The sequence below is a fragment of the Indicator indicator genome, chromosome 6, assembly GCF_027791375.1.
Source record: "Indicator indicator isolate 239-I01 chromosome 6, UM_Iind_1.1, whole genome shotgun sequence".
Classification (NCBI taxonomy): domain Eukaryota; kingdom Metazoa; phylum Chordata; class Aves; order Piciformes; family Indicatoridae; genus Indicator; species Indicator indicator.
The window spans coordinates 33,872,134-33,894,182 of NC_072015.1; the positions used below are offsets into that span (position 1 = coordinate 33,872,134).

At 42.4% G+C, this 22,049-nt stretch overlaps 1 protein-coding gene across 1 annotated transcript in view; it reads left to right on the forward strand.

Moving 5' to 3' along the window:
* The window catches only part of GLIPR2 (GLI pathogenesis related 2), a 29,799-nt gene extending 10,951 nt beyond the window's left edge, over positions 1–18,848 (forward strand). The window contains exons 2-5 of the mRNA XM_054382033.1: positions 3,433–3,541; positions 6,043–6,146; positions 15,897–15,974; positions 18,556–18,848. Of these exons, the coding sequence (XP_054238008.1) occupies positions 3,433–3,541; positions 6,043–6,146; positions 15,897–15,974; positions 18,556–18,716 (452 nt within the window). The 3' untranslated portion in view covers positions 18,717–18,848. The remainder of the gene's footprint in view (positions 1–3,432; positions 3,542–6,042; positions 6,147–15,896; positions 15,975–18,555) is intronic.
* The last annotated feature ends 3,201 nt before the right edge of the window (positions 18,849–22,049 follow it).

Genomic DNA, 22,049 nt, shown 5'->3' on the forward strand with positions numbered 1-22,049 from the left:
GATTCTATGATGCTATTTTTCACTGTATCAAATTGCTCAGAGCTCTATCTAACCTGATTTTGAATGTGTCCAGGAATGGAGCATCTACCACCTCTCTGGGTAACCTGTGTGCTGACATAAGACCTACCTGAAGCATTTCTGTTGTGCAGGTACTGAGTAGAGAGATTTTATATTTGTTCTGTGGAATATTTTACTATTACTTCCCCACATCATCTTGGAGCTCTGCAAGACCGGTAGAGTAGGTACAGCTGACAGCTGTAAAAGAGATGCAAAGTAGTTAGTACTTTGATGTCAGTCAAATGAAGGGGGAAAAAGAGAGCAGGAGAAGACATGGTTCAGATAAGAGGCAGGGGGAGGATTCAGGCATGAGCTGAATGTCTGAAAAAGACTGAGTAGATTGGCACTGTTTAGAGACAGCAAGAGAATGGAGAAATAGAATACTCAGGAAAAAAACAAATCTGATGGGAAAAGGCAACACAGGTGCTTCTGCTTACTTTTCCATGGTCACACAAAGTTGATCAATGAAACTGAAAATGCAAAACCATAACAGCTGTAAGGTGTGTGCTTGTACCACATCACAGCCTGGAATTTTAATGTCATTTGCTGTTGTTTTCTTAGCCAGTGTTCCAGAAGAATCCCAAATAGACGTAAGTAATTGAATAATGAGAAGCATGCAACTGTATCTAATACCTTTAGTTGTCTCACATTTTAAGTTATCTAATGATTCATGACCAAACCTAACTTCCTGGCAGTAGGAAATATCTATCTTTTTTTTTTTTTTTTTTTCCCTAGCAGCTTAAGCAGCCTGCATGAAGGGGAAAAAAAGTACATCTAAAAAGCTGTTTGGGAAACTATTCCCTCTTGGGTGGGAGCCTGAAAGCTCCTGTTAACTCTCACTTTTAATGTCTGACTTCTCAGTGTATGGAACGTTGGGAAAATGGAAAAACTTAGCATGTCTGCTGAAACAAATCTGAAACACATTTGACAGTTGGGCGTCCCTCTCCACAGATCAGCATGCACAGGAGAAGATGTACAGAGAGGGAGGTGGTTAGCACATGAGCTTGAGTCATGGTAGATAAGTGTTTCTAAAGCAGCCACCTTTGAGGGAAGGGTAGGATGGAAGCTCTCTAGGGACAGCAGAGTGATGTCTGCCATGGCTAGAAGAAACTCAGTTTTTCCCAAGCCTTGTTGGTCTTTGTAAGTCAAAATCATAATACAGAGCTGATTATGCAATACTTCTGTCAACATATGGATTGTGAGTTGACAAAGCTTGTATTTCAGTTGACTTTTCAGAATTTGAATTTGGTATTGTCATGGAGAGCAAATAATTTGAATAGAAACTTTCATGCTTGCAGATCAGTTTGCTTATCTACCCAACCTGGCTGATTCTGTAATTCTGTAATGCTGAGCAGATGAGATGATAAGCCTAGGAGATAAAAAATTTTAAGATAGTCTTATGCAGAAAAATGCATTCTGGAGTATGTGCTGAAACTTCCAAAGCTGCTTCTCAACTTCTTTGATCTGCAGGATGTCTTAAAATTTCCCTGCTGAAAACACAGCCCCCTACATCAGTGAAATTAAATGAACTGGCTGTAGGCTTGCTCTCCTCAGGAACCTATGGCAGAGGCCTTAAAAACAGGCCAGGTCTCTGTGTGATGCAGCAGATGAGAGGTTTAGGACTGTGACCTGATAAAATAAGTGAACTGGGAGCAATGGTAATAAGAGCAATGGGACAGGATTGTTAGCAAAAGGATGTGTGGGTGTTTAAACACCAGAGTGGAGGTACCTGGTTGGTTTGATCTGCAACAAAATTGAAGGAAAACCTAAGAGAAAGGTGTTGGGCAGATGTCTTCTTACTCAACAGGGTTTCTGTTTCTTTCTTGTGCCAACAATTTTATACCAAAAGATCTATCCTGAAAGCATGGTCTGGAAAAGGATAACTCAGCTTCAGACTATGCTCGAAAGGTTTAAGGTGTTGTGTGGAACAGCAATGGCTTTGTACATGCACTGGAGATCAAGATTATCTTAGGCTGTTGTATTGGCCTTAAGCTCTTAGAGAAACTGGAGAGAACTCTTGAGAATAGTTTAAAGCAGGAGTGGGGATTGAGTAATCACCTTAGGAAAAAGCTACAAGAGCAGTCTGTGCAAACTGACAGCTCTACAAACATCAGAATAGTGCACACACTGATAAAGGGGAGAGTGATTGATGACAGTTGTTAGGATTGAGTAGTGAGGGGAAGTTGAGAAAGCTAAGCTTAGTAACAGGAAACACTTTCTAGTCATGAGGTCTATTTCAGCTTCCAAAGTGTTTTACAAGGAAAATGGTGATAATAGTGCTAACTAGGATATTCAGAAATAAAGCTGATGAATCATTAATAAATGTAGAAACCTGTGTCATGGTAAAAGTGGAGTAAATACTGAATGATGTCTTGGCCTGTTCAGAAGCTTCAGTAACACAGAGAAAGTAATACCTGTCTTTCTGATTTGAAGTTGCTATCCATACATCTACAACTGCCCCCACACCCTCTTTCAGGTTCCAGATTTCTCCTAAAGGGTGGCCAGTGCCAGGGAACATGTTGTGTTTTTTTGGTTTTTTTTTCTCTCTGAATCTCAGGGGAAAAAAAAAAAAAATCAGCAAATCCATAGAAGAGGAGGTAACATGAAATTGCCATCAAGGTGAATTGCACTGTGACTTCTCCTCTGTGTTGTATTACTGAAAGTCCCAAGTTTATGATGGTACAAACAGGAGCAAGTTTGTTACAGCTTTGCAGTAACTTTGGAATTCAGGTGTTTACAGAATGTACTCTAGCACAGGGAATTTAAAAAAAAAAAACCCTTGAGAAGTCATTTCTTTCCCTATCACTTGCTGTTTATAAACAATTATTTGGAGCCAAAGAAAAGTGCATTTTGAGATGTCAGTGAATTTGTACTGTAACAAATTAAAGAGAGTGGTGCGTGTTTCAAAGTGTTTGCCTAGTGCTGCACATTTTAGTGGCTCTGTTTTATGTTGTCTTGACTAATACATAAAATTCTTGCGTCCAGTGACAATAATTTGCACTTTTAAGGCATCTCCTTAAAGAACCTATTCGTCACTCACTAGAAGACTTCTTTGCAGTGGTGGTGCAGTGTACTTTAATCTTAACATGAAAGTCAGTCAAGCTAACTTTAAATTCCCTTGATATTGAGGAAAAGAATAAGGTTCACATTTTTCTTCAACTTTTAATGAGTCTGTATCATCCCAATGGCAGTGTCTCAGTTCCTGAATGGAAGGCATTAGGGTTCATTTGAGCCTACTCCCAGGTAACAAGGATGGTATTCTTCTGGTCTTCAATTCAGCCTGCACCATCATCTTAGCTCAAGGGAATGCTTTTTCTGTCTTCACTAATGTCTGTATTTGACAGACTTTTCTGATTTTTTCTGATGTAATTTCAGCTTCCAAACAGTTTGCTGAAGAAGTCTTGAAAGCACACAATGACTACAGGAAGAAACACGGAGTCCCCCCATTAAAACTCTGCAAGAAGTTAAACAGAGGAGCCCAACAGTGAGTTCAGTTCTTTTCTCTAATGAGATTTGTGACACTTTTATCTGTTAGGTTTGATTGTGCATTCTGCAAAAATATTTACCCTTTGTCATGCTGATATCCAATGAAGACTTACTGGGTGGAAAGTGAGGGACTTCACTGTTTCTGTCTCCCTGCCCAACTCTTGTCATCCCTTCTTTCTCTAACACATAGCACCAGCTGGTCATACGGGCTCTTCTGTGGTCACAACTGTATAAATCCTTCTTGCACCTTTTTCCAGACATGGGCTGCATCTATCTATGCTGATATGCCTCCTCTGCAGAGAACAGTTGCCTAAAACATACTTCACCACCACTTCTGTCAGATGATGTATTCTTGTATGAAAGAGAATATCCACTGCTGAACTATTTTGTGGTAGGAAGTGATAACTGGTCTAAGATCAATGGAATCATAAGGAGGTAATTCCTGATCAAATTGTCTATCTCCCTGGTCCAAAAGCAAAATCAGTGTACATTGCTTTCTATTCTGCCAGGAAGAATACATCTTACCTCTTCACCACTGCACAACTTCTTGTCAGTCTAACATACAGTGGGTCCGTCTTCCTGCTCTCTGACTTAAGTCTTCATTACAGAAACTTGAGTCTCATGCTTCTTATCCTCTTTGCTGTAGACATGGCAACCAGATTATTTCCTTTCCCTTTACAGTAACCTTTTTCAAAGTAGATTTAATTTGTTTAATTTTTTTTTTTTTTTTTTTTTTTACAGACAGTACAAAGGGGATACTTGAAGGAGTAAATGCTGATTCAACTATTCAGAAAATAATAGCTGAATAGTAACTGGTAGTAAACTGCCAGTTTGATCTCTGCAAACATGAGCTCTCACCTCTGGTTAGGCTTCCTACCATAACCATACAGACTTCTCTATACCAGCTGACTGGGAGCCTGAGAGGCTATAGCTGTTCCAGAACCTGATATACTGTCCCAGAGTAGTGTTGTGCTATCATACCTGTGTGCTAGGTGTTGTGCTATACAAAGCACTAAGTACCTGGTGTGGACCTGCCCTCTGGAAGCAAGCAAAATCTGATTCTGTCTTATTTTTTGACATTTTTCTTTTCTTGAGAAGCCATGATAACTGGATACAGCATTTCTAAGAGATGGAATGCCAGTGACTCATTCACATGCCTTTGTAATCTTCTGGGGCTTTCCTTCTGTTCTTCAAAGGGCTGCTTTGTTTTCCTTTATATATGCCTCACAACCAAGAAGAAATTTCATTGACTTGTCAATAACACTTGTGTGTCTCCAAAGGGCTACAGTTGCTTTGAACAAGTCAACTTGTATGAATAGTTCAGATTATTCTGTCAAATATGCATTGCTCCACATTTATCTCTAAGTGTGCCGTTACCCTTGCTGGGTATTTTTAGATCCTTCTGGAATTCCTCACAGTCCCCTCTGGTCTCAGCTGACTTTCCTTGCTGTGATGAATAACAACAGGAAAACTTTAATTGTGGTCTGTAACTTAGTGTGTAAGAATTAAAAAGACATGTTTGGAGATTGGTAGAACTGGTTGATAGCAAGAACCAGGAATGATTTGTTCTGGATAGAAGATACAAAATACAAGAAATCTCTCATTTCTCAAGACAGATTTTGCATAATCTTAAATTCAGAGAAGAACTTCACCTTTTATTTAGGCATATCTTTTTGGGTTTTTTTTGGGTGTATCTCTGGGTACTTTTCAGTACTTCTCTGTCTTTGTTGAAAATGTCCTGTTTCTGACTATTTTCAGTTCCCATGGTTGTGACAGGTTAGACGAACTGACTATCGGATCCTGGCTTCAGCATGAGATGAGTCACTCTCAGCAGGTGTCTGTTTATCTCTGACTGTAATGAAGCATAGGGTGATGATCTCAGATGCAAGCCTCATGCTTTCAACTGAGCCTGAGTGTATTAATCACCCTTTGTCTCAAATCCTTGGCAACTTTATCTGTGTGCAATGTGTGCTTTGTTCCAGTCTTGTGTCCTGCTTGGGACGTGGGAATCCTTGAAGAGAAGATCACAGTACTGTAGCGATCTAAGGCATGAAGGAGCATCTAGAAATCCTTTAGTTCAGGACCTAGGAGACTGACAAGTGACTGGTTTTCATTATTCCTAAATTAATGGAGATAGCTAGAGTTGTGGATTTTTTTTGTTCGTTTGTTTGTTTTGTTTTGGTAGGAGGATTAGGATGGAAGGAAATGAGAACCTAATGACTGAAGTACTAGCTCGGGCCAAAATGTTCAGCTGGGCACAATTTCTTTTTGCGGCAGATGCCAGTAATTCATGACTAGGGAAGAAGGAGCAGGACAAAGCCAATGTGGTGATCTTTTTTCTGTTACCTTCTCCCAGAAATTACAGATTTCTCCTGGAATTCTTTTTTCTTCTTCTAAGCAGTAGATTTGTGTCCTCATTATTTTGTTGCTGTTGTTTAATAAGCCCTGAAGATTCCACACACCTCCTCCCCATACTCAATGTGTGGCTTACTTTGCTAGGTATGCAGAAGAACTGGCTGCCACGAGGGTCCTCAAACACAGCTCCGAGTCTGCTAATGGAAAATGTGGAGAAAACCTAGCATGGGCATCCTATGACCAACCAGGTAAGCTTTCTTCTCTTGTCTCACAGACACTGGACTAAAGGCCTGTCTCATGTACTTTGGGCTGTGAGTGTCTGGTTTCAAGAATACTGGCATTTCATCTATGTCAAAAATATCTGCTACAGCCCAGTCCAGCCCAGGCTTCCCGGAAACAGGATGGTGGTTTGCAGTCACCTATGCGTACTGAAGACAAGAAGCATGTTGTAGGCACATAGTGGGTAAGGGACTGTTGGTAGTGTGCTATGTCCTTCTGGAGGCAGGGCTTGGCACTAGGCTGCTCCATATATCCCTGCTGTGAAGCTGTCTTTAGTGGTACTTGCATGTCCATCGGCAGAGAGAAAGAAGGTGTCAGTGCCCTGTACTTCCATCCTTAGTTTGTCCCAGCCAAAGAGGGTCCTGACCACAGGCCAGCTGTGGTGAGCAAGATGGAAGAAATGGCCACTAGGTGCTGCACAGCAGTCTCTGTTTGTGGGGACAAAACCAGGGCAGGGGCAGACACTAAAGTGGCAGAGGCTAATGTGTCAGGCATCTACTGTCTTCTGCTGTCAAGAAATGGGATGTGAGCCCTTTACTATGACTGCACTTTCGAAGACGAAAATATTCCTTACATTTTCTGGTCATAAATGCAACATATAACTGGCAACCTTCAGTTCTGATGCCTGAGGAGCTGACAGCTTGTGGTGAGTCCTCAATCAGACCAGTGTTCAGCAGACTCTTGCCTCCTGCCCCCTTGAGGGGGCAGGGCTCATGTCAGCCTGCTGAGACAGCAGGTAGAATGTATTAGAAGTGACCACTTGCTTGCTTTATTCCCATCTACCCCTGAAATTTCCAGTAGAGCCTCGGGGAGACAGAAGCTCATTTCTTCATACTGGAGGCTCTGTTTGAAGGACCTGGAATTTTTTAGTGAGTTTTAGACCCTAGGACACTGCTCAATTCCTCTGCAAGTGCCAACTTTCATGTTGAAAGAGAAGCCCAGGGTGGAAAATACAATTTGATCTGCTCATATTTGGCATCCTGTCCACTGCCAGAGTCTGAGGCAAGGGTTCAGAGCAGCATGGGAAAACGCAGATGTATGGCAAAGTTTGCATAGAGCCTATGACTCACTGACTGAGCTTACTTCTTCCGTCTTGTTTGTGTTAGTGGCCTGGGCTCCTTCCCCCGAGGTTGGAGTTGCAGAATTCCCACTTAGAGAGCTGGAAACAAAACACATGAATCCTTCCATAAATCGTGTCGTGCCTTTTTCTGGATCCCATTTGTTGTTCTTAAGTGCACTGTTTCCATATGTAACTTGCCAGTTTTGAGCAATTCTGTTGCTGTTTTTTTTTATCCACAAGATTGAGTGTCTTGCTGAGAAAATTAAGTCACATCCTCTTTTGTTCTGTAAAACGCTTCTGCATTTCCTATGTAGCAGGATCAGACTAGTATCAGAATGAGAAAACTAGTTCTTGAAAGAAGGTTTTTCTCTCATCTGGGCTTAGTCTTCATCTCTGTGGAGCTGGTCAATTCTTCCTCTTTCTCATATAGTTCCCTTTGGATAGTTAATTTGTACCCTGCTCAATGAGGCTGAAATTTGTATTAAGGCATCCATTCAAGGGCTTAACAAAGGCAGGCAGTGTCCTCTGGTTTCTTTCCCAGATAAAGCAAAACCCAATAAACCTCCAACATACTCTGTATTCTCTCTAAAAGTGATGCTATTGTTTATTTTGGCTCTTACTGAGTCCTGTAACCATGCCAGAAGATGCATTTCTTCTTTCAGAGAAAATTTAAGCTTTCAGCTAAAAAAAAACCTTCTAGTTTGACTCCTCTCCTGGTACAAGAATACCTTGAATTGTACTCAGGACTTTGGAGTTACATAGCCTAAAGCTATTGCTGGAAATATGTTTATCCCTGTAATCCAAGAAATAGTTGACAGCTGTTTCCTCCCTCCAGTCCTGCAGGAACTGCTCCATGGCAGACTTCTCTTTGTCTGCGTTCAAATAAGTGAACTGTCATCTGCCACTAATGTGAGAGACCACAGCCTGCCTTGGCAGCTGCAGTGTCAGGCTTCTCAGGATGCCTTGTCTCATCTCTCATGTGTTGGCAGGCTGAAGGCAAGCGCTGGAGGACTGAATTCTGATCGGGACGGCTGGTGTGGTCGTGAGGAATGTGCCATGTTGCCTGTGAATATACTGCAGCTTAAGAACTTTAGAGAGTTCATAAGAGAAATTCACTGAATGTTATCACCCACATCTGTTCCAGGAAGAACCTGGGTCTGCCTACAGACTGAGATTAGTGGGCAGAGCAGCACAGCAACCCTATGCTCCAGCCCTGGACAAGTGTGCTCTGACTGAGAGCCTGCCTTGATGCATCTCTTGCTTGCACCAGTCTTATACAGAACTGTGAATAAAATAAGGACCTGCATAAGAAATGCTGGAAGTAGGGGATTACTTTCTAAAACCATTAGCCTGGTTTCAGGCTAGGTAGATATTTTATTTCTGAGGCAGATTTAAATATACCTTCTTTCACCTCAGACTGGTAGAAGGAAGGTTGTGATAACAAAAGCTAAAATAATGTTTGAGAAACTCTGGGTACCCCAAACCTCAGCTTTTAAGTAAATCACCATGCTGTTGCCCATCCTTGCACAGAAATGTGTTTTTTAGCAACTTATTCCAGGGAAGTACTTGAAGATTTAAGGGTCCTTTGGCTGGATCCAGAGAAATTAAATGTTAGGGGGAGCTTAATACAGTGGTCAGGCTGCCACAGCCTTATGTTCCCAGAAGTGAGGCTGAGCAGGTATTCCTAGGCTTGCACACACAAACACACAGATACAGCTGTACATGTGTACATATGCACAGATCAGAACAAACAGATGCAGTCAACATTAAAATGAACAGCACAAATGGCCTCATCCTGTTCCCCTTTTTGGCTAATTGCAATGAAGTATGTTACAGGAATATATATGCACACAAAAATATGTATGTGTTTATTTATATATAAAATATTATTTCCCAGTAATGTTGTTCCTTAATAGCAGCAGTCAGTTGTGTGTGTATGTATATATATATATATTTCTGAGTAACAAAAATAAAATCCCAGTGTGGATCCCTGCTTCAGCCAAGCTCAGCCATTCAGCTTGCCCAGTAGCTGTCCCTGGTCTCCCCAGCTGCTTGCACCTGGATGTACTGACCCCTGAGGCTGCAGCTGTACTTCAGTTACCAGTAGAGTACAGTCATCCCTTGTCCCTGTGGTGGCCACACCTTTCTGCAGTGACTCTTCTCAGAGCATGTCACTGGCTTGCCAGCTACTCCAGCTTTATTGCTGCTCAGGCACATGTACCTATGCTGGTGCTCCAGTAGCTGGCACTACAGACACCCAGGGCTCTGCAGCCCCTGGTCTGATGTCAGTTGTTAGCACTGACATCCCTGTGCATATCCATGTTCCTCACCCAGGAGAATAGTTAGAAATTAAATTTAATGAAACAACAGGCCAGCTGATGAGAGAATGGTCAGGCAAGAGTACTGGCACACCTGTTTACATGCAGTGTATTTATTGAAATCATGTTCAAGAAGTGTTCTGGAAGTGAAGGGAATGCCTTGTATCTGTCATATGCTGCAGGAGGTAAAGGGGGTCCTACATGGAAGTTATTACCACATAAGGAGACGGGTAGGTACCTAGTGAGTAAATTTGCTTTCTTTCCTCTGAAAAACTGATTCTTTGCCCCTTGGGGAGGAGTGAACAATGCACTGGTAGGACACAAGCCACCTCTCTATCCTTCACAGAGTGGTACAACAGAAGAGCTTTATACCAGAGCTGTTAGTCCTATGGGAGGACCAGCCTCCTATGATTAATCCTCTGGCCATATGAGGCAGCTTGAGGCATGTTCAGTGTGACCACATTGCTGGTTTATAGCTTGGGTGACTAAAATAAACTCACTGTGCTGATTTTTGTCCTGGGCAGAACTGTACACAAATTCAAGAATTTCTGCACCAAATTTCTATGCAAGGCATGGTACTGATGAAACTTGTTAGAGTGAGATTCAGCCTGTTCTGAAATGAACATCTGGTAGGTCTAACTGAGCAGGTCATCAGTCAGTTATCACTAGGAGGGTGGAGTGAAACTGTATCCATAGAGAAGTTGTTGAAAGGCTGAATGTGGTTTGCAGCTACACAAACAGGAAGGGTGTTTTAAGAGAACAGCAGTTCTGCAAGTGCAGCTGCAGCACTGACTGTAAGACAGATCTGCCTGCTTTGGGAGAGAAGGAAAGTTCTATTACATTACTATAATCAGGAATGAGGGCTGGGAGTGAGATTTCTGTGTTCTTTCCTTCTGGTTGAAATGCATTTTGAACACTGACCAGCCCCTGTTTTGGGGGAGCTTTGGTGGGAGTGGGAAATGTTTCCAGTGAAACATAGAAATAGAGGGGGAAATGGATGCTAACTGTAACTGCATCGCTTATTCTGTGATAATTTCAAAGGGAAATGCTGTGGTCAGTTCTCTGAACCAGCAAGTCTGAGGGATGCATGTTGCTGCTGAAACAGGTAGACTCAGTGCTCTGCTGACCTATCTGCTGTTCTATTTCTGGAAGCCTGAGTGTTACTAGGGTCAAAACAGAGTTTTTCTTTAGTCCTCTGTATCAGCTGTCACTTGCAACACTGGTTTGGCTTATGTCCCACCACTGCATTGTTTACTGCTCCCCAAGAGCGCAAAGAATCAGAAGAAAAGTTTTTCAGAGAAAAGAGAGCAAGTTTACTCCCATGTGAGAAGACAAGCAGGCACCTACTGATAACTTCCACATAGGACACCCTTCACCTCCTGTGGCATATGCCAGATACAAGGCATACACTCTCTTCCAGGACACTTCTTTAACTTGATTTCAAACAGCCTGTCAAAAGTTGCCTGGTCCTTTGCTCATCTTCTCATGTGCCAGGAACAAGTTAGTCCTTCATTTCTCTCAGCCTGTGATGAGATGACTCTCTTAATTCAAGGAGGATGACAGTAATGCTGTATAATGATCTGATCCTGCGTGTGAAAGATGGAGCATAGCTCTCAGCTTCTAGGCTTTCACTGCCTGGCTGAAGTAGGTTGCAAGCTTTCACCCACAATGGCTGGGAATTCACACCCCATAGACTGTGCTACCCAGCTATGCTTGTTGTCTTCATGTACAAGAGAGAGGTAGTCTTACCTGATGCTATTGTCATCTTCCTTCAATTAGAGTTCCCAGATTTTCACATGATGATATTCTCAAGTTTTTTTTAAAGAATGATGGCAAGATACAGTGTTTGTCAGAGTGTCCTTGTGTCCTGCAATATTTCAATTACAGAGAGTTTAAGTTCCTGTGGCATGGAGCCTAGGTAAGCAGAGCAGGGGGGGTGGCTTTCTCCTGAACTGCTCTTCATGCTCTATCACACTGACACATTAACAGAGGGGGTTACGTGCTGGTAGCAGTGGGAATGTAGTCCTACATCTGTAAAAATACTGCTTACAGAATACAGTAACTTAAGCACTAAAACAGAAACACTGTGGCCAGCAGGAACAGGGAGGTGATCATCCCCCTGTACTCAGCACTGGGGAGGCCACACCTCAGGTATTGTGTTCAGTTCTAATCTCCTCACTACAGGAAGGATATTGAGGTGCTGGAGCATGTCCAGACAAGGGCAACAACACTGCTGAAGGGCCTGAAGCACATGGCCTACCAAGGAGCATCTGAGGGAGCTGGGGTTCTTCAGTCTAGAGAAGAGGAGGCTGAAGGGAGACCTCATCTTTCTCTACAACTACCTGAAGGGAGATTGGAGCAAGGAGGTGACAGCCTCTTCTCCCTGATGACAAGTGACAGGACTAAAGGAAATGGTTATAAGCAGAGCCAGGGGAGGCTCAGGCTGGATAGTAGGAAATAATTCTTCACAGAGAGGGTTATCGAACAGTGGAATGGTCTGCCCAGGGCAGTGGGGAAATCACCATCCCTGGGGATGTTCAAGTGGTGTGTGGACCTCGCACTTAGGGACATGGTTTAGTGTTGACCCTTCAGTGCTGGGTCAAGGGTTGGACTGGATGGTCTTTGAGGCCTCTTCTAACCAGGTATGTTCTGTGATTCCATGAAATACATAAGGCCTGATATGTCTGCAACCATGTTCTGTACTTCTGTTCTACCCAGCTTATCACAAATACGCCTAAATCCTTCATAACTTTGAAGTCTAGGGTGGGACAGGTTGATCTGCTTGTTTGAGGGTTTTTTTTCTTTTCCTCTTAATGTTGCACAAAGATTGCCCTTCAAATCTTCCCCCTCCTTCCCCCCCCCCCCCCCCCAGTCTTCATTTTAGTTTTAATGTGAGTAAGAAACAAACAGCTATTTATTTGTGCAACAGAGTTGAACAGTAAAACAGGTCTAGAGGGTTTGTTTGCTGCAGGGAGAGCAAGGAAAGAAGGAACCTATTGTTAGTCCTGAAACAGGTGCTTTGGGAAGCAGGAGAGGTTGTGCTACATTTTTATGTAGAAAAAAGCATTAAAGAGAGCACATCCTAACAAGCAGTATGGCATGGGTAAGTTCATAGTGCTTTCAGTTCACAAACTGCTCAAGAGAGGGCATTTCATTCAACAACATATTATCAATGCCAGCTTGCCAGGCTGATGTTGCCATTCTTTTAGCAGACTGCACTCATAAGAAATTGACTTGTAAGGAAGCTAACACAGTGTCTTGACTTCTAGAACAGTGCAAGTTTAATACTTTTTGCTGCAGAATAGCAAAGTATGAGTCACTGCTGTTCTGCAGCCAACAGTCCACCAGGGACAGTGTTCTTCACCACGGCAGGCCTAACAGCATTGGCAGCTTGCTGTGAAAGCAACTGGCCTTGTGTTATACATCCTGGAATGCTAAGCAGAAATTTCATTATTGATGTAGCTCAGGGAAAAACCTGTCCCCTTCCCCTCACAGTCATTGACACAAGAATTTCCTAACCATCAGTAATGGAAAAGAAGTAACATTTGACTCTTGAGTGCTTAGCAGCTGCAAGTCATGGTCTGAACTCCTGCCCCTTGTGCTGCCTCTTCTGTGGGATGCACTGCAGAGTAGCAGAATCTGCTCCTTCTGATCACAGAAAAAATCCAGTTGGAAGAGACCTCGCAGATCATCCAGTCCAATCCTTGACCCTCAACACTAAACTATGTCCCTAAGTGCCAGGTCCACAGGCTGCTTAAACACCTCCAGGGATGGTGACTCCACTACTACCCTGGGCAGACCATTCCAGTGTTTGACAACCGTCTCTGTGAAGAAGTATTTCCTAGCCTCCAGCCTGAACCTCCCCTGGTGCAGCTTGAAACTGTTTCCTCTAATCCTGTTGCTTGTCACCAAGGGGAAGAGGCTGCCCCCTCCTTGCTCCAATCTCCCTCCACATAGTTGTAGAGAGCGATGAGGTCTCCCCTCAGCCTCTCTTCTCCAGACTGACCAACCTCAGCTCCCTCAGGTGCTCCTCAAAGGCCATGTGCTCCAGGCCCTTCAGCAGTGTTGTTGCCCTTGTCTAGACATGCTCCAGAACCTCCATGTTCCTCTTACAGTGAGGGCCCCAGAACTGAACCCAATACCTGAGGTGTGGCCTCCGCAGTGCTGAGTGCAGGGGGATGATCACCTCCCTGTTCCTGCTGGCCACAGTGTTTCTAATACAAGCCAGGATGCCATTGGCTTTCTGGGCTACCTGAGCACACTGCTGACTCATACTTAATCAACAGCCAACCAGAACCCCCAGGGCCCTCTCTGAGTCACAGCTTTCCAGCCACACATCCCCGAGTCTGTAGCTTGCCGTGGGGTTGTTGTGACCCAGGTGAGGTTCCTTACCTGTTCAACAGAAAACAAGGAAGGAATATTTCTTTGTCAGACATCAACCTGAGAGACCCACAGACATGTAGGGCTATGTCACTGGCCACTGTCATAGTCTTCACATAGCTGTGGTCAGTGAAAGCCTTTGATGACATAAGAGAGTACTGGTCACAAAGACTTTCCCACAAGCAGCAGCTCCTGGGCACATGTATTTGAGGTGTCTGTAGTACCCCAAATTAGAGTGCCTCAAAGTGGACATTCACAAAGGCTCAAGTTCTGAGTAAGAACCACTAAAAATAAATGCAGTCAGAAATTTCAAGTATTAACTACTGAATGTGGAAAACTAAATGTCATTTTCATTTGGTTTGCTGCAGCTGTAAGAGGATATCTTCATACACCTACATCCATAGACCCTGTAGAGAAGGTCCTTGTGCCCTTTTGCTCAGAAAATCTGCAAATGCTCACTTAAATCTTTTTTAACTCGTTACAAGAGACAGGAGCTGGTAAAAGCTGTATGTAGAAGCCTAATAACAGGAGCATGACAAGAAGAGGGAGATGTGACTTCAGCATCTTCCAGGCTGAAAGTTACATAAGGTTCTGAGCAGAAAAAAAAAAGTAAACATAATGTGTTAAATTACCAGATGGGGTTTTTTTTTGAGGATATTTCTTTGAGGACTAAAAGAATTTCTGCCCTATCTCAATCCAAATGCTATGCCACACAGATTTCTCTTGTCTAAAGTTTTTTCTTATTTCAGCCTTGTAATATTTTAACAGCAGACAAGAATTGGTCCTGTTTCCTGATCTCTTGGTGATAGTACAGCAGTTTTCATGGTTATGTCCTACCAGGCAAGCAGCTTGTTCCAAAGGTCTTCCCTGAACAGGATGAACTCTTCCTGATTCTTCTACAGCTGTTTCATGGGTTGCCTGCCAGGCTTTGGGACAGGCTGTGCTGGCTACATAGTCCCTGGTAGTCCAGTGGAGGAACTGATGGACTGTGTTTGCATAAAAAGTATTGGACTTGGTAAAAAAAATGTTTTTGACTTAGCTAGGAACTTAGTAAATTAGGAAGAGTGACTGGCAAGCTGCCCTGCAGGAAAGGACCTGGAGATACTGGTTGACATCTGACCAAATATGAGCCAGTAGTGTGCCCAGGTGGTCAAAGAAGCCAAGAGCATCCTGGCTTATCACAAAAATAGTGTGGCCAGCAGGACTAGGGAAGTGTTTGTCCTCCTGTACTTGGCACTAGTGAGGTCACACCTCAAGCAGGGTGTTCAGTTTTGGGCTCCTCACTGTAAGAAAGACACAGAGGTGCTGAAGTACATCCAAAGAAGGGTAGTGAAGCTGGTAAAGGGTCTGGAACACGAGTCTTCTGAGGAGCAGCTAAAGGAACTGGGTCAGTTTAGCCTGGAGAAAATGAGGCTCAAGGGAGACCTCATTCTCTAAAACTCCCTGAAAGGAGGCTATAGTGAGATGGGGGTCAGTCTCTTCTTCCAGGTAACAAGTGATAGGATGAGAGGAAATGGCCTCCAGTTGTACCAGGGGACGTTTAGACTGGACATTAGGAAAAATTGCTTCAGAGAAAGGGCTATCGGGCATTGGGAGAGGCCACCTGGGAAAGTGATGGAGTCACCATCCCTGTTGGTATTTAAAAGAAATAGAGATGAGGTGCTGAGGGACATCGTTTGTTGGTGGACTTGGCAGTCCTATGTTATTGTCCCTAAGGGTCTTTTCTAAACAATTCTTCGATGAGTGGTGATAGTTATTGCAAGCCAGTAGAGATTTGGTCATTTACATAGACTACCATGCTACATACATTTCAAAAACTCTTTTCAGTAAAAAGTCTGTTTCTTCATGTTTCTAGAAGATCTTGCCAGCTATTAAGAGAACATCTTGCTGGCCAGACTCTAACTGAGATACACATTTCTGTTTATGTCATGATTCCACAGCAGATTTCTTTTGTCTTTCAGGAAAAGATGTGGCTGACAGATGGTACAGTGAAATAAAAAATTACAGCTTTCAAAATCCAGGGTTTTCTTCTGGGACAGGTGAGTTCAGACTGGGCACTGCCTCTTCAAAAACACAGCTTTTATTTTAAGAAACTGGCTGGCCAACTTGTTTGATATTTTTCAAAAATCTACCTCTTTTTCTTAGAAAAAAAAATAGAGGGGAAAAGCCCCCTATTTTTTCCTGAAGTCCTATGTTAGAAACTGACAGAAGGAAACTGAGAAATTAGGAAGAAAGCAAAATTTGTGGGTTTGTTTAATTCTTCTCCAACTTCCAAGATTTTTAATAGGCAACTTATTTTTAAAACAAATCAATTTGTATGAAATACTAAATTGAAGTCATCTAGGTATGACTATTACCACAGCACTAAATGTACTGTGCTGCTGTTCACATTGACACGTGACTTCTATCAGATTGCATCACTTCAGTCACAGAGATCACTTCACAAATAATTTGGAGATCAGGGACAGGCCATTGGCTGCATATTGTCAATCCATTAATGATTGAACATAAGGATGCTGTTCTTTGAGTAATGCTCAAGCAAGAGAGAGAGCTGAACTCGTTCCAGATGAAGAAAATCACAGTTTTGTCCCATGGGATTTGCTTATGCATAGAGGGAACAACTGATGGAGCAGCACAATGCAGGGGTGGCTATTCCAGCTAGGCATAAGCCACAAACACAATATTATTTTGAACAGTGTTGTAGTTTTAGAGTGTGGGCAGAAGCTCTTTTACCCCTGCCCAAAGGAGTAAAAGAAAAATGCTCTACAGAGGATTGGAAAGAATTGGAAATTTAAATGGAAGTACTATTCACAACTATATACAACAGTACAAAAACATACAAAATACACAAAATTCGTATTCAGCCTCGGCCCAGTTCTCCACCCTGGGCTTACCAAAACCTCACTAGGCCAACATCATCCAAAACCTCCCTCTACCAGGCCCAAATGATGCAGTAAAAATTAGCCAGGCCCCTCAAGGCTGAAAGCTTCCACTCCCCTGTAATACCAAATGAGAGACAGCAGTCCATGCTGGGAGCAGGAGAGAGGGGAAAAGGAAGAAACTGACTATGCAGCCAGTTTATATAAGGCAGGGAGATGCAGGCTGATGGGAATAAAATAACAAAGATTACATTTTTTCCAGTGTCCACCTCCTAGTCTGTCTAGACCCTTGTGATAGTTTTAGGCTGTACCTTTAAAATTTTTCACACATCTTAAACAGAAAGTGGTAAAATGTAAATAATTCTTTATTGGGTGTAAAAGGGAAAATAATGATAGCTGTAAACAACACCCTTGGAGAGATAAGGGACTTAAAGTAGTTGTACAAAACAATCTTTCTCTCTTTGGCTTCTTCGCTCTGGGAGATAACTAACTTTGTGCTGTGCTGGCTTCTGCTTGACCTTGTCCGCATTGTTTTGGCTAAGTTCTAACCCTCTGCTCTTTTCTCTTGTCCCTTTGTGTCCAAGAGGGTAAGGAGGGGGGCAGGGAGAGAGAATTTATTAGCATCTCCCCTGTATTTTGGCCAGGGGGTTTCTTGTGCTGTTTATTAATTGTAAATACCTGTAAATATTGTGAATACTGTATATTCTGTACATATTAATCACATTCCATTGTAGATTGTAGTCTTGCTTGTAAATACAGCTTCATTTTCATCCAACTGGACTGGTCTGGCAAATTTGATGTTGGGGGGAATTTCCAACCCACCACATCCCTGGAGGACTGTACTCCATGGTTAAGACATCCTAGTTCTTAAACCCATAACAAACAGTTGCACACACAGACACATGGGGGAGTAATAGTCACTGTCAGAACTGCTGTTCACGCTGCTGGGAGTAAAGACCCTGATGTCTTTGTTGAATTTTATATCAAGAAATCGTGGAAAATCACAAAAACATTCAGGTTGGAAAAACCCCTCAGGATCACTAAGTCCAACCTATAACCCTACTCTACAAGGTTCACCCCTAAATCATATCCCCAAGCACCACATCCAAATGACATTTAAACACATCCAGGGTTGGTGACTCAACCACCTCCCTGAGCAGCACATTCCAATGCCTGATCACTCTTGCTGTGAAAATTTTTTTCCTAATGTCTAGTCTAAACCTACCCAGTCATAGCTTGAGGCCATTCCCTCTTGTCCTATCACTAATCACCTGAGAGAAGAGACCAGAACCAGCCTCTCCACAATATCCTTTCAGGCAGTTGTAAAGAGTGATGAGGTCTCCCCTCAGCCTCCTCTTTTCCAAGCTAAACAGCCCCAGCTCCTTCAGTTGCTCCTCACAAGATTTATTCTCCAGGCCCTTCACCAGCTTCGTTGCCTTCTCTGCACTTGCTCCAGCACCTCATCAAGCTCATCAAACTACTTCATGAATGATTCTCCTACTCAGGATTTGGGTTTTTGGGATCATCATAAAGATGGGAATTATAGGGAACCAGATCAGGTTCCCTATACAGAGTACAGAGTACAGAGTTTTGGTGTTATTTTTAATGTTCTTAGCTTGTCTCCTGTTAGAGAAAAAAACAGTTTTGTATGGTTCTTTCTTTCTCTGCCCCTCATGTGTTAAAGAAGATGTGAGAGATTTAGTACCTGAAATGAATGCATATGTTTCTCTCTTTTTGTCAGGTCACTTCACAGCAATGGTTTGGAAGAGCACAAAAAGGATGGGAGTTGGAAAAGCATCTGCTAGTGATGGCTCAACATTTGTGGTGGCTAGATATGATCCAGCTGGAAATGTAGTAAATCCAGGCTATTATGAAGAAAATGTCCTTCCTCCAAGAAAATAACTTTTTTTTTTTTTAAATTGTCTGTAGTCTTGTTGTCATTACAAGTGAACCTGGATCTGGACTTAACAGTGTTTGAAATGAAGTACGAGTCAGTTAAATTTCCTGTTTGATGCTGCTGCTCACTCCTCATTGCAGTGGAAGCAATTACATGTTGCTTGAGTCAATCTGTGCATCAGGTCCCTGTTGTTTCTGAGAGGGGGCCTCAGCTTATTTCAGGATTAAACATATGCAGCATTTCTGAAGGGTAAAATTTAGAGTGGTTTGTTTTATTTTGTTCTGTTTTAATAGTTTGCATGAACTCTGTGTCAGCTTGTGAGTAAGCACGTTGAATGTCTTTTTTTTAAACAAGAGAATTTATAGCTCTCTCTAAGTTAAAAATACCAGTTTGTGATTATATCACCTCCTCCCAGTTTTCCAGTATTTTGTAATAACTAACTTCTTTGCTCTGTCTATACCTCCTGCTACTGTGGGACCTTCTCTCTGCAGATAGAACATATGCAAAATTTCCTGTATGAAAGGTACATGTGCAAAATGTAGTGGCATTCAGACCTATGTGGTTTTGTTAAGAAGATCTCATGGAACACTAAAACATTGCTGACAAAATTGTTTCTGTCAAGCAAGCCATAACTCAAGCGTGATCTGAAAGCTACTAAAAATCCTTTACATCTGAACATTACATTTTTTTAGGTGCTACTATTTAAAATCTGTTTGAGATTAGTATATTTCAAGTTCAAATCTCATCTTACAGTTCATTGTGTGTACAAGGTCTTATAATCAAATAGTTTGCTTCTGTTACAGGAAAGTAAGATACTACTTTTTTTCTTAGTATTTATGCACCAAAAAAGAAAAGGTTTTTTGATAGAGCATGTTGGATTTATTTCTCAAGAGCTTACTTTTCATTTCCTATGGAATACCTTCTGCAGGTGTCACTCTATACAGACAGTAACATTCCAAATCATCTCTTGTCTTCTTTAATAATGTCACAGTAGGAGGTACTCACATGCTCATAATTAAGAGACATTTACTCTTTGTTCATATTGTTCAGTAATAGTAAAAATATCTCACATGCTGGATTGATGCCTTGAAAAAAAATCACATTGAATAGCCTTGAAAAAAAATCTGATGAAATGTCCTTGAAAGCAAGAAAGCAAGCAAAAAATTGAGGGCACTTTTTTCTCTGACAAAATTAGGTCATTTTGGCCAGATTCATGTCTGTGCTTCAGGCTGGGGTTTTCTTTTCTTTTTAAATGTTTGGGTTTTTGGGGTTTTTTTGACTTCTGTTCAGATTCTGTATGCCAGAATTTGTTTCAAGAGTGCCATTACAGAAATACTGTTTTTTGTTTACACAGTTGTAATGAACTGCACTGTTACATCTTGATTACAAGTTACTGTATGTTACAATCTTTTTGCTGTAACCAAGAATTTAACACATATAATGAACATCTGCAAATGAAATATTTTTGAATATGTATTACTGAAGCCTTTGTTGAATAATCTTCAAATTTTATTTCTAGGATATTAACACATGACTTTATTACTTTTTGCAACATGGAGCAAATAAAACCAGCAAATATTCCAGTCCAGGGAAGATAGAAGAGACCTTCAAAGGAATGATGAATTGCACAGCAGATCGTACATCATCCCTTTATACAAAGATTGAGGCAGCACTTGAAGACCAAGCTGAAGAGGCCTACCTCTTTCTCTCTTGAACTCCTGCTTTGTATCTCATTTCATTTCTGCTGCTCCCTCTCTCCCTTGATGTGTTTTCAGTGAAGAATACCCACTCGACTCCCACTCAGGCCCTTGTGTTTCCATAACTACAGTCTTGGGACCTTCCTGTCTTTAACCCTCAGCTGACAAATGTTGCAGCTCCGAACAGGTGAATGTTTTATGTGCAGCACACTATCACCCCTGAGAATGAAAACAGGACTTTCTGAAGAAAATAGGCTTACTGAAAAAGACATAAAGCTAAAAGCTGGTGTTAAATAAATGAACAGTATTCTTTGGGTGGTTGGTGTAAAACTGTATATCATAGAATAGTCTGGGGTGGAAGGGTCATCCAGTCCAACTCCCTCTGCAGTCAACAGGGGCATCTTCAACTAGATCAGACTGCCCAGAGCCCTGTTGAGCCTCGCCTTGAATATCTCCAGGGATGGTGTCCCAACCACCTCCCCAGGCAACCTCTTCCAGTATTTCATCACCCTCATAGTAAAGAACTTGTTCCTAACATCCAATCTAAATCTGCTCTTCTCTAGTTTGAATCCATTGCCCCTTGTCCATCACTGCAGGCCTTTGTAAACAGTCTCTTCCCATACTTCTTCTAGGCACCCTTCAGGTACTGGAACGCTGAAGGGACCTCAAAAGATCATCCAGTCCAATCCCCCTGCCAGAGCAGGATCACCTATACCAGATCACACAGGAACACATCCAGCTGGGTCTTGAATATCTTCAGAGAGGGAGACTCCACAACCCCCCTGAGCAGCCTGTTCCAGTGTTCTGTCACCCTCACAGTGAAAAAAATTTTTCTCATGTTTACATGAAACTTCCTATGCCTCAACTTCCACCCACTGCCCCTTGTCCTGTCATTTGGCATCACCAAGAAGAGCCTGGCTCCATCCTCTTGGCACTCATTCTTTACATATTTATAAACATGGAGGAGGTCACCCCTTAGTCTCCTCCAAGCTAAAGAGCCCCAGCTCCCTCAGTCTCTCCTCATAAGGAAGATGTTCCACTCCCTTAATCATTTTTGTGGCTCTGCACTGGACTCTTTCAAGCAGCTCCCTGCCCTTCTTGAACTGAGGGGCCCAGAACTGGATACAATACTCCAGATGTGACCTCACCAGGGCAGAGTAGAAGGGGAGGAGAACCTCTCTTGACCTACTTAACCACACCCCTTCTAATACACCCCATGATGGCATTGGCCTTCTTGGCCGCAAAAGCACGTTATGATGTGGATGCCTTCTGCAAATGACCTCTAGTTGTGCAGTAAACCATGGTGTACATTGGAGTCCAAATGCAAAGGGAAGGGTAACCTTGCTGATATGACTCACTCAAGTGCTGTATGATTTCTGGGAAGTGTGTGCTGAAACCTGTCTTCCCAGCTGCCTGTATTAAAAGACTCTGTGTAGCTGTACTGCTCCACTCTCCACTGCATCTTGGATAGTTGTGAAAGTTGGAGAGCAGCAAAGAAAAGTTATCTCCTGTCATGTTAGTGCAGAACAAGGTGTTTGAAAGCTTCCTCAGACAGGGTTGCCTGCGTGGAAGTCAAATTTGCTGTGGGAATAAAGAAAAGTGTGATCTGACAGCTCTGATACCAGAGAAAAATATTTGTCT